Here is a 12741-nt window from a genome sequence, read left to right on the forward strand (position 1 = left end):
CATAAATCAAACAAGTTTGGAAGGTTTCAAATTCAACGCGACAGTAAGATTATTTACGATCTGCGCATGCGCAGTAGAGCGATAGAGACCGAGATAGCGATAGAGAGCATGGCGGTAAAAAAACGAACTACACATTTTGAGCTCCGATTTTCAATACAACTTGTCCGACAGTACTATAAAATGACAACCTCGCGTCTCGCTTATTCTTGAAGAATGAGATTGGAGAGACAGTCAGCACTTTTACGTGTAAACAGTTATTGTCATGACAGTTTAAAATAAGCACAATTGCCGACAGTAATTCCATGCATGTGTACAGGCGCTATTAATTAGACACTTAGAGTATAGACTACGAACCATCCGAACCTTCTCAAAAAAATACAAAGTTGCTGGAGTGATGAACAAAAATCCAAGGGGTTTGAGGCACGGAATGAGCAGACGATGCATGCACTGTGATGAATTCGTGAGACGAACGGAAAAATCCCGTATGTGGACAGGGCTATTTAATTGTCGATCAAGATATTACGCTATTCGACTATCAGTGATTTAAATAAATGATTTTCTCGTTTAATTATATTAAATTATGTTTAATGAGCGAAGAAGTGCTTTTCTATTTTTTTTACTTTTATGAACATTTTGAAAGACAATCTGAGTTTTTTAAGACCCCTGGTTTAAGAGCCAATGATTTTAATCACTCAGAATCTTAATCTTAGGTCAGACTTGCCATGCTTGCACATAACTTTAATAATTGAGCGTAATTATACAAGCCATGATATTACACAAGGCCATCCCTTACCACCACGTCGCCAGAAGAGCACATTTCCAGTCTAAATCTTTTTATTTAAAATTATTTTTATTGTGAAGAATAACTGTTCACTGATATTTTTGATCTAAAAAAACTATTTCCCCCCCCTAAACGAAGTATAATATGTGCCTCCACAGAGTAGGGGTAACATTTATAGATTTTTATTAAGGAGTGCTTGTTACCTATTCGCCCTCTACATTGATTCATAACACCGAATTAAACACACATTGGTTAACACGACATGAGTTATTTTTTTCGCAGTCATGGATTCGAACGTGCCGCTCTACCAGCGCAAGATCCGTATGTGCAATAGTTAACACTAAATGAAAAAGAATGACCGCCCTTTTAATTCATCCACCTTTATGTATTGCCCACTTCGCCCTTATGAACGGGACGGGCCTGTTCGGAACATAATATTATGTTAAAGCGAAATCATATTCTATATATAGACACTTAAATAAAAAAAATACTTATTGCTGTACAACCAGCTTGATTAACCAGTGGTGTTCTTAAGTAAAAAAATCATTATGGATTTAATGTCGGTTATAAGTGAGGTTATGTCTAAGAACGCGAGTGATTCGGCGTTGATGTTATTATTGATAATTTCTGTTATTTTTGGGATTTCTTGCAAGAGAGTGGAAAACGTCGAGGTGAAAAAATGGCTGGGCACTGGGTTTGGATTATTAACGTTGTTTTTGTTGGGCGGATTTACACATTCCTGGCACATATTAACAATTGGCATTCTTTGCGCAATTGTTATTAGATATATCGATAAAAGGTTTGTACTAACTTATTTATAACTTTATATTATCTTTCCTATATGCTCTGTGAACGTATATTATATTATGTTCTACGGGAATTTAACTTTGAAATGTATTTATTTATATATTATTATATAATGTAGAGTTATTATATTATTTCAGAATGAAAATATACCGGTTATAGCTACATATATTATGATATTTTTTTCAGGAAATGTCACATAGCAGCGTTCATTATAATGTTTTCTTATCTCGGAATATTTCGATTGATTATAATGACATACACAAATATGAAAAAAACAAACACATATATGTATATAACAGTAATACAAATGATGCTAACATGCAAGTTAGTAGGTGTAGCATTTGAAATTAAAAAATCGAAGGAAAAGAAAGTCGTAAAAGAAAAGAACTCACAAAACGATGAAGGCAATATTGATCCAAGTGTACCTGATATTTTACACTATGGATTTTCATTCCTAGGAATGGTTTCAGGTGTGTATTAGCGCTTGAAATGGAATATTTTACGAACCGGAGCGCTCGATAATTTTCCAAAACTATTAACATATTTTTCTAAGTAGCTTTTCTAAATAGTTTTTCTTTCGACAATGCGAACGCACAATCACAACAAAATATCCGCTCCGCTCGATCGCGGCCACAAAAATAATTCTTTACAAAAATTAATTTATTTCAGGTCCTTATATCAGATACCGGACATTTGACGACTATTTACATTTACCTTTCTCAAGAATAGTTGGAATTGACGTGGCTCTGAAGAAAGTAGGAGAATCTTTGTTATTGGCATCTATTTTTATTGTACTCCAAGAAATTTGGCCGGTAGAAGTAAGTTCACATGTATTTTAATTACTAATTTTATCATTTTCAAATAGCTGCAAAAGGAAAAACAATTAATGTGGCAGGTAATTATTGAAGATTGTTTTATGTATGAGTCACTTCACATTCGTTTGATCGATGTATATGTTACGCCGAATGTGCAAAATTGACTATTACGTGAAATGGGCAAAATTTTGCCTAATTCATGTAATAGTCAAGCCCGTTGCCTTATTCATGAATTAGGTAAATTATCTGCCGAGTGCGTGAATTCGTCAGGGTATGGAATTCTTAAACTGTCAACATGACAATAGAAAAAGTAAATTTAATACGGATGGTTTTATTAGTTATAATTGGACATAATATAATATTATTATTATTAGGTTATGTTAGGTTAGGTTTTGTAATTCTGAATTCAACTGAACGTCCATTTTGAGGTTAGCTAACAAGTGTCAACAAACTATCAAATCATACTATCATAAACAAACAATCGACTATTGCACGATTGGTACCCAAGCTCGAATCGAATCGCGAAAATACCTTTTAATAAAATTCTTCCGTTATCATATTATAGTTCTAGATTTTTTTTGGGCATAGTAAATGGATATGAACGTCATTGTAGTTATTGATTGGTATATTTTTATATAATCAATGACATTTGACACATTTGGTTAGTTTGAGTAGTTGCAAAAAACACCACCGGAGCGCTACTATCTAATTTGCCAAATGCATTAACTAGGCAGAAAAACTACTGCCGAATTCACGCACTTGGCAGATAGTTTGCCTAATTCATGAATAAGGCAACGGGCTTGCATTTTTCATGATTTAGGCAAAATTTTTCCCATTTAATGTAATAGTCAATTTCGCACATTCGGCGTAACATATACAAACTCAAGCTTAGCTCAGTTGGAGGGATCGAATCTGTATACATAAAATGGCCACTTTCTTTTATGATGAACGATGAACCTATCTAGCTTCGGCGATAGTACACACAAAAAGTCATGGTACCAGGCTAAGAAGTGGTCGTAGCTCCCACTCCTCACCTCCGTATCTTAGTAATCGATGGGCACAACACGCACACTTAGAATTTGTATGCATAATATATTAATTATTTTTTGACAATTGATTACAACTGAATGGTATTTATTATAAATGTACTGTTTGCAATCAAATTTATTTATATTATTAATTTCAATTTCAGTATACGCTTACAAAGGAATTTAATGACTGTAATTTAGCTTACAAAATTCTTTTCACCATCATTCAATTCCAAAGGATTTTCATTTGGCTGACTATTGGCATGAAGATAGCTGAAGGCATCTGCGCTGGAGCAGGGCTTGGTGCATATCCAATACAGGGAGTCAATATAACCTCTTATGGACCAACTGAGGCATACGGAAAAATACGAGAAATGTAATTATATTAATTAGTTTTCAAAAATATAATAATATCTAATAATTATGTAATATTTCTGAGGTGTTCCAAATTATGGATTTTGAATAATTATGTTTTTAAAACACTAAATAACAGAAAGACGATTTGTACATGTACAGAGAAAAGTTAATACAATGTGTTATTTTCTTAATTATACAGGCATAGGGATTGCAATACCGAATAAAAATGTAAATACCGGTTTTTCGGTATTTATTATTGAATACCGGTATTCGTTAAAACATTAAAAAATAGTAAATATAGCTAATCAAATCTCTCTAAAGCAATATTTTATACCAAAAACCTATCTACTTACATTAAATGTTGACATTTAAAAAAATGTATTGATCATATTATAGAACTGGTGATTTTTACAAATAATTTCAATATATTGATAATTTTAACTAAAGCCTTCAATTCAAATGCAAATAAGTTCGGCTGCAGGAAAAGCTTATTAAATTCAACGCGTGCACAGTTATCAATAATAATTATAGCATAATTGAACAATGTCAGGAATGTTTTCTATTTCGAAATACGATAGTATGATAATGATAATTTTATTCATCGCGACAATTATGTACCTAAATATTTCATTATTATTTCACCTCTGTTGGATTCAGTCAATATATTTGCATTTTAGCAGCACATAACGTATAATTCAATTTTAAAAACGTAAACAAGTGTGCTTTCTTAATACCAAAAATTCCGGTATTTTGGATTTTTAAAACCGGTATTTCAGTAGGTATTGATAAATACTGGAATAGCGGTTTTAAAATACCGGTATTGCAATCCCTATTTAGGCATACATTCATTTAGTAAGCCAAGGGCTTTTTTATATGTGAGTGCAGCTCTTTCAGTAAAACTGCAAGATTGGCGTGTAGCTAACTTCATCAGTTGTATATTTTTAAGCTTAAATTTCATATATTGCAAGCTTTCTTCAACGCCTTTAAGGTTTTGGCAGAAGAATTAATAATGACGTTTGGTCTATATTAAACCAATATCTTTGAAATATTTTTGGGTAATATTAGAAGGTTATTTCTAAAAATAACATTTGTAGGTTAATTTGTACATTAATTTTCTCGCTTATTTGTTACTGATTAGAGTTTTTTAGATATTTAGATGGCTGCAGTAAAAATTGTATAAGTATTTTATTTTCCCAATAAAATATGGAGCCAATTAATTAGTCAAATGACTTACCATTCTTGTAAAAGGTCTTTTAATATAATTATCACTCTGTGAGGGGAGACACACGGTTCAAAAAAATGATATTATAATATTATGTTCGGGATAGCTGTAAAATTTGTTCGATTCAATTTGAAGACATTTCGGGAGTGTATAAATCGAAGTGAATGTTTTTAAAAATCAACAGAGTGGCATTTAGTTAGAAATTAGGCTGATTTTTCAGTCACGCTGAACGTCGGCGCTGTCGATGATCGCGTAGCTGCTAGGCGCTGACTGTCAGCCCTGACTCGTTTTTGTCTCGTGCCGATCGCCGCAAAATCTAAAAATCACGACTCATTTTGACTATATAATACTCATCGTGACGCACTTTCAGCGTGACGCTGCAACGCTCACTGGCAGTGAAGGCGTTTCAGCGCCGTGTAGTGAACGGGGCTGACGCGCGGCGCGTACAGTTGCGCACGATCGGCACCGAAGCTGCACCCAAAATTTATTAGGCCTTTCTGAACATAATTATGTGGTTAATCAGTAAAATCCTTCTTTCTGAATAATTAGTGTCATCAAGAATTTCACAGTGGCGTTTATGCAATGGGGAAAAAAACAGATATAATTTAATTAAAATGTTTTATAGATGTTTTGTATATAATTTGTTAGAACAATGTATTATATTATTATACCTATTGTATCTTTTATCAAATAAACATTTAAAACATATTATAAATAAACATTTGAAATATCTCCCTTAAAATCTGTTCATCTAGATGATCTATATAGATACACTAAAATGTAAACGGGTACCAATAATAATATATTGTAGTGAGAATAATGAATACCTACCTACTACTATTGATAGGTATGTGCCTGTGTACTTGTATAGGTATATGTATATTTTTTAGTTTAGTTTAGTTTACCTTCTAGTTATGGCGAGCCTTTCTTCTGATGAAATACTTCTTCTCATAGCTGTGCTGTGTCAAAACTTTTTATTTTATTTTGTAAAACTGCTTACCTACCGAATGTATTAATAGTATTTACAACAAGTTTTTAGAAACAATGCAAGTATTCAAATTATTCAAAATATTATGTTTTTATACTTCATCCTTTACTTAGTGGGTATCTAGGTAATAAGGTTTTTACCCTTTCTTCGTGTATTAACTTATAATCTTTTTTTTTATTGTATTAATAAATAATAATAGTACAAAACTTAAGTCAATTAGAATTTAAATTCAAACTCCATCAAGTACCCTCGGTCGATAGTATTGATCCGACAAAGTTTATGATGATACATAATAGGCACAATAACAGGTAATTTTCAAAACGCTTTCGATATAAAACAGTCCAGCTCCAAAAGAAGCAATAGTGGGAAAATAAATGTAGGTATAATGCAATATTATGTACTGATTTTATATTAATTTATTTACCCTTGTACACCACTGTAATGAGAGATAAATACTCTCGCAGCAGGGTGCAGTTTCAAAAAAAAAGGCGTTCATGAATCTCCTTGAAAACTGTGTTTTCTCTGTCCAGATGTTTGGACAGCATCGTCGATATATCGCCGTAAACGAAACGCAAACAAAACGCATTCGACCCGCAAACGACGTTTGGCGGATGAATCCGAAACTTCGCTTTGCCGTGTGCGCGCAGCCTTAGTGTTTTATCAAAATGTTTAAGACTTATAATTATAACGGTCATTGTATTCAACTTTAATTTTCAGATCATACAGTGAAGCTGAAAAGATGGCTTATGATTTTAATACATTAAATAGTAAAGGAATCGCAGAGCTTCTGACGACACCATGGATACTAGCTCAAACCTGTAGCTGGGATATTATTCAACATTTATTGGCAATGCATATATTTAAATCATCTCCGGAAATAAAAAGGTAATTTACATTTTTACCAGATTTTCAGTGATCGTGTAAAAATTCGACCTCGAGTTTTAACTGATTTGTATCAGGTATCGTCCAGTAATCGCGTTATGATTTTTGTTTTTTCAAATACTGAAATATTTCGCGGCTCCCTGACAGGAGCTCCACGGCCCCCTGGGGGCCCCGCCCCCCAGTTTGACAAGTACTGCTTCAAAAGATAATTATCTTTAGATTATTTACTGTTTTTGTACTGTTTCAGATTCTTCGTGGCATTTTTCATATCCGCGTTTTGGCATGGATTAGACCCAGGATACTACATTGCATTGCTAACAATACCCTCTTATATGTTAACAGAACGATTGTACAGATCATTGTACGAATCAGTTACTGGATGGGTGAGATTTGATTTTCAATTTAATAGTGTATTCAGTGTTTACCTATGTCGCTCGACTCACTGAAATCGGCACCTACCAGCGTTGCCAGACGCCCCGCTTTTTTAATTAACTCATTACGTGCGTCCAACGCAACTATTGCGTTGGCTATTATCTGGCCATTGGATATACTTAGCATGTTATTTAAATGTGGTAATTAATTAGTCAGCAGTGAATGCATTTTAAGCAACAACCCGCGCGGGACAGCTAAAATCACGATTATTCAACAACTACAAATTAAGACGTTTAGGTGAAGACAAACATCACGCGATGGATGAGTGATCCAGAAGTGGATGTCGACTCCTTAATCTGCAAACCAAACTGCACTTTTGACTAAAAATGAGATTTTGATGGCATTTTGTTATAAAGCACGTTTTCTATGCGCACACGAAATTTCAAACTCCTAAACCTATAAATAAATGCGTTATCATTCTTCAAAGAAAACAGCCAACTGCAAATGCCAAATTTCCAATATCGTAAATGGAACAACTCCGCTCTTTATATAAATTTTCTTTACATATTAAAGGGAAGTATTCATTCATAGCGCAGCTTATTTGTAACAAATAAATTATTATGTTTTTCTCCTTCCTGAACATTTTTCCCAAACGGAGTTAGCCGGTTTGTAGATTAAGCAGTAGATATGGACCTGATCATAGATGTATTAAATAAAAAGAGAGTCAAGGAATCGGCTTACTCATACAACTGAATGAAGCAGGCCAACAATAGTCGAGAACTTACGAGAAATAGCGACGCGATAAAAAAAATAATGCATGGCATCACGGAGGATTTACCTTGGTCATTATAACGTACCTATATAATATAATGTTAACGTGGAAATTTTGCCGCGAATTGATTACCAGCCTGCCTCACCATACTTTTTCACCATACTTGCCTGCTTCACCATACTTTCATATAACCTGCCGCCCCTAGGACCTGATGTATGAAGAATTTAACGTATTGAAACTTTTCTTTGATGTGATTGCGAAAAATTCGAAAGACTCAAGAAAGCTGCACAGAAATGGCATTAAATATTCAAGTTGTTCCCGGAAAAGGAGACTAGAAATATTTTCAAGCTAATTTCATTCATTTTAAGCATAACGTTTGATTGATATACCGAACGGGTATTTTCTCAGATGAATTTCAAATGGTCAGATGCAAGAAATATATGTTACTTGTGCTGTTAGTGCTCAACCCATGTCTGCTACCAGTGTTCACGTATGATAAACTACCCTCGATAGCCGCCGATAGCAGTCTTGTGTATAGAATAGATGCGCAGAACCGCAATAAATGGCATAATGGGTTATTACCACTGATCTTAAGAGTGGGTATAACAGCAACAGTGTTATTCATATTTCAGTCGAAGAGAGTCCACAGAGCGACCACCACGTCATTTTAAATCAAATTTACAATAAAATACCTGGTCACCGAAGATTTTATTTTAAAAATATAATAATAATTATTGTCGCTAGAGCAATTGTTTGCAATGATTTATTAGGTGCCGTGAACGCTCTCGCCAGCCGGCGGAATGAAAACAATGTGAAAAATAGTAACAGTATATGGGGTGCCTATACGATAATATTTATTTTTAGGCGTTATAAATTATTTCGTGCTTTACTCAACCAACAAAATACAATAATGGTACCTACCTATTGTTTCACTAGTACATGTTATATTATAAAAGTAATTGCGTTACTAGTTTGTAAAAGTGTCTCTAAACTCGGGTACATCACTAGATATATTGTACGTTTTTTTAAATATGCATTAGAATTAAATAATACTTACCTATTTTTTTTAAAAATAATTATGTAGGTCTTACACATTAAAAATAAATACTATTCATTAATTATGTTTTGGATAGCACATGAAATAAAAATGTAGGTAGATAATGTGTTTCAAAATCCTTCGTATGTTTAGTTCTCGTACAATTTCAGGTTAAAAAGTTATTAATCTATTTATAAGTTTCTAAACTTCTAAACTAACTCTAAGTTTAAAAACGTCACAATATCCACCATATTGGTTAAAATACTTCCCACCAAAAAGCTGATTAACATATTGAATTTAGTAACATTTAAGTATATTAAAAAATATTATTTTTTGGTCACCCCATACTCACTAAGCTGAAGCGAGTTTGTTTGTTTTAAATTTAATTTATTGACCATTATTTTTTAACCACGTATCGGCGGCGACTATTTAATATTACTAGTAGACCAGCTATTTCGGACCACATATAAAAATATCATATTTCCAATTCTCAAGGGCATTTCTGTAGAGTGTCCCCTTAAGATCTTGAATGGGTTGGTTTATATTTTATATATTTATTCTTTCAGAAATCAAATGCATTGCTGCTATTTATATTCATAGCAAAATTCTACATAATCGGCAATGGGCTTATTGTACTTAAAATGTTGGAAATGGAAAAAATCAAAATATACTTGATGTCGACAAATTTTTTACCATACCAATTTCATATTTTTATTCATGCAGCTGGATCAGTTGCCGCTTGGCATCAATCGAAAGGAAATCATTAAAATATTACGTATTATAAAATATTATTATCTTTATAAAAAAATAAATTGGTAATTCCTTAAAAAAACGTTTTTTATTCTTATGACCTGGTTTATGAAAACATGTTTGCTGAATTTCTAGGAATTTGTCAAACCCAAACGACGCTACATTATTGAACCACGTTAAATCCATCGATGAGAAATCGCGCACTATTTTAGCAGAGATTCATGAATCTCAACCTCTCCCTATTACCCCAGTCTCTACAGACGAAGTAGAATTCAGGATTAAGGGGGGACATGCTCGTCGAAGGTCAAAATTGAGTTTTTATTGTATTTTCAAACCATGATCCTGGACACTCCTTAAACGTTGTAGATAATCTATTTATATAATTTTGAAGCCTTATTATCCTTTATAGTTATTTTACACATTTGATGACTACATGAAGTATTTTTGTTACATAAAATAGTATTCTTTTAAACCTCTCGCTCTAATGTTTTAGAATATAGTCATATTTCGGTACAGAACTGTGCAGTGGTGTTAAGATTTTTTACATTTATTAATTTTTAAACGCATTTATATAACCATTAGTATAATTTATTACGAGATAATTTTTGTAAAATATTCACGATAAAAAATTATTTTGATAATCTCTGTGATCCCAAATTTGACAAGAATTAGGCATTTTATTATTCAAAAAATCGGCCAGATTAACACATTTGAAGATGATTCTAAAGATACTTATTATAAGCTATGTCTTTGACCATTCAAGTGTGATAAAAATCTTATGAATAATGATTGCTTTATAATAATTATTGACCTAAGAATAAGGTAGTGTTTTTTTGAAATACGCCATTTCTTTTGTCATTCCCTAGTGGTTAAGCTACAACATACGGCCGTAGCCATAAAATGACAAACTATAATTAAAGTAGGGAGTAAAATTATGTTAACGCGCGTGTTTGAACATGTACCTAACCGAATTTTTTTTTATTTTTTTTTTAAACGGTACATGTTCAAACACGCGCGTCAATATCATTTTACTCCCTACTTTAATTATAGTTTGTCAATTTATGGCTACGGCCGTATGTTGTAGCTTAACCACTGGGGAATGACAAAAGAAATGGCGTATTTTAAAAAAACACTACCTTATTCTTAGGTCAATAATTATTACAAAGCAATCATTATTCATAAGATGTTTATCACACTTGAATGGTCAAAAACATAGCTTATAATAAGTATCTTTAGAATTATCTTAAGTGTGTTAATATTGCCGATTTTTTGAATAATAAAATGCCTAATTCTTGTCAAATTTGGGATCACAGAGATTATCAATATAATTTTTTATCGTGAATATTTTACAAAAATTATCTCGTAATAAATTATGCTAATGGTTTTATAAATGCGTTTAAAAATTAATAAATGTAAAAAATCTTAACACTACTGCACAGTTATGTACCGAAATATGACTATATTCTAAAACATTAGAGCGAGAGGTTTAAAAGAATACTATTTTATGTAACAAAAATACTTTATGCAGTCATCAAATGTTTAAAATAACTATAAAGGATAATAAGGCTTCAAAATTATATAAATAGATTATCTACAACGTTTAAGGAGTGTCCAGGATCATGGTTTGAAAATACAATAAAAACTCAATTTTGACCTTCGACGAGCATGTCCCCCCTAAAAACCGCAAGGCTCCCGGAAACGCTGTGGCTCTAACCAATATTTTCAATGCATGCCTTGAGCATGTTCATTTTCCTACGCCCTCTAGAAATTGGCAGATATAATTTTAATAGCCAATCCAGGAAAAGACCACTCAGGGAGTGTCCTGAAAATTATCTACCAATCAGCTTGCTCCCAACTATGAGCAAGTCGTTAAATAAGTTAATAAATAAACAAGTCATTAAATCACGAATATAACTTCATGTTAGACACAAAAAACTTATCCCAGATGAGCAACATGGTTTTCGAGCTAGCCATTCTACTAATCATCAGGTACTATGGGTCGCCGAATTTATTACTGATGGATTCAATCACCACCATTTCACAACTTTACTGGTCTCTTCTTAAACATTTCGAAAGCTTTCGATAAATTATGGAATGAAGGCACTATAGTTTAACTTTTTGTAGCTGGTCTCGAGTAGGGAATCCAATCCAGAGCCAAAATCTTGATCCCGGGATTTCGGTATTACGATTTTACGATCCCGGGATTGGCATTTTTTTCAATAGTTAATATAAAATTTGTATCCTATATACTTACAAATAAAGTTGATAAAATCGGTCAAAAATAAATCTAGTATAATATACTATTTAAGACGTTTATTGTTAATATTGTGTACATTCAATCTTGGAAATATATATATAGTAAATAATATTGTAATATAAATAATAATGTGAAAGTAAAACAGTTTTATTTATTTATGAAAACATAACAAATACAAACACAAGTTCAATTGAAATAAAAAATAACCTATTGTGTTGACAATAAATAGAATATTTTTTTTTAGATTTAAATAATTAAAACATTATTCTGAATAATATGTCCGAAGTAATACCAAAGCATCAAGTATTTCGTCATTTAATCTGGATCTAATTTTGGTACCCAGGCAGCCATTGATTTTTTGTTGATTCGTCATATTTTCAAATTTCATTTGTTATTATTTTAAAAGTAGAGATAATAAAACGTTTTTATTAATGAAAAATGCATTAAAAATCATGGTGGAATCACTTTGTTAAAAGTCAGAAGCATAGTATTTTCCAATCTTTCTCATTTTTCTTAATTTATATAAAAAATAAAATGAATTGGCAAGACATGGGTAATAAGTCAAATTTCATTCAAACTCAGTTTATTTCTAATGTAGTTGTATGTTATTAAAAGTATTTTTTCCGTTATAATTTCGTTTTAATTTTATTTTCAATCCCGAAAGTTTCGGGATT

At 32.2% G+C, this 12741-nt stretch overlaps 2 protein-coding genes across 2 annotated transcripts in view; one reads left to right on the plus strand and one right to left on the minus strand.

The window, feature by feature from the left end:
* LOC147070136 (membrane-bound acylglycerophosphatidylinositol O-acyltransferase frj-like) overlaps positions 1-2228 on the minus strand; it is a 48322-nt gene extending 46094 nt beyond the window's left edge. The window contains exon 1 of the mRNA XM_085949556.1: positions 1981-2228. The gene's annotated coding sequence lies outside the window, so the exon portion shown is untranslated. The remainder of the gene's footprint in view (positions 1-1980) is intronic.
* Positions 1290-9834, plus strand: LOC147070138 (membrane-bound acylglycerophosphatidylinositol O-acyltransferase frj-like). Its single transcript, XM_085949554.1, has 7 exons — positions 1290-1580; positions 1775-2058; positions 2258-2406; positions 3596-3807; positions 6716-6883; positions 7128-7263; positions 9627-9834. Exons 1-7 carry the CDS (start codon positions 1330-1332, stop codon positions 9825-9827), a joined length of 1401 nt encoding a protein of 466 aa, XP_085805680.1. The 5' UTR covers positions 1290-1329; the 3' UTR covers positions 9828-9834.
* The last annotated feature ends 2907 nt before the right edge of the window (positions 9835-12741 follow it).

Source organism: Rhyacophila brunnea, unplaced genomic scaffold (genome assembly GCF_057557595.1).
Source record: "Rhyacophila brunnea isolate RB1 unplaced genomic scaffold, BYU_Rbru_1.0 scaffold_22, whole genome shotgun sequence".
In the NCBI taxonomy this organism is placed as follows: domain Eukaryota; kingdom Metazoa; phylum Arthropoda; class Insecta; order Trichoptera; family Rhyacophilidae; genus Rhyacophila; species Rhyacophila brunnea.

Bases quoted from the DNA above. Each gene is read 5' to 3' on its own strand.
- LOC147070138 (XM_085949554.1), top strand. From the start codon at position 1,330: ATGGATTTAATGTCGGTTATAAGTGAGGTTATGTCTAAGAACGCGAGT. The intron at 2,407-3,595 runs GTAAGTTCACAT...TTTCAATTTCAG, and splicing joins AAGAAATTTGGCCGGTAGAA to TATACGCTTACAAAGGAATT. The intron at 6,884-7,127 runs GTAATTTACATT...GTACTGTTTCAG, and splicing joins TCATCTCCGGAAATAAAAAG to ATTCTTCGTGGCATTTTTCA.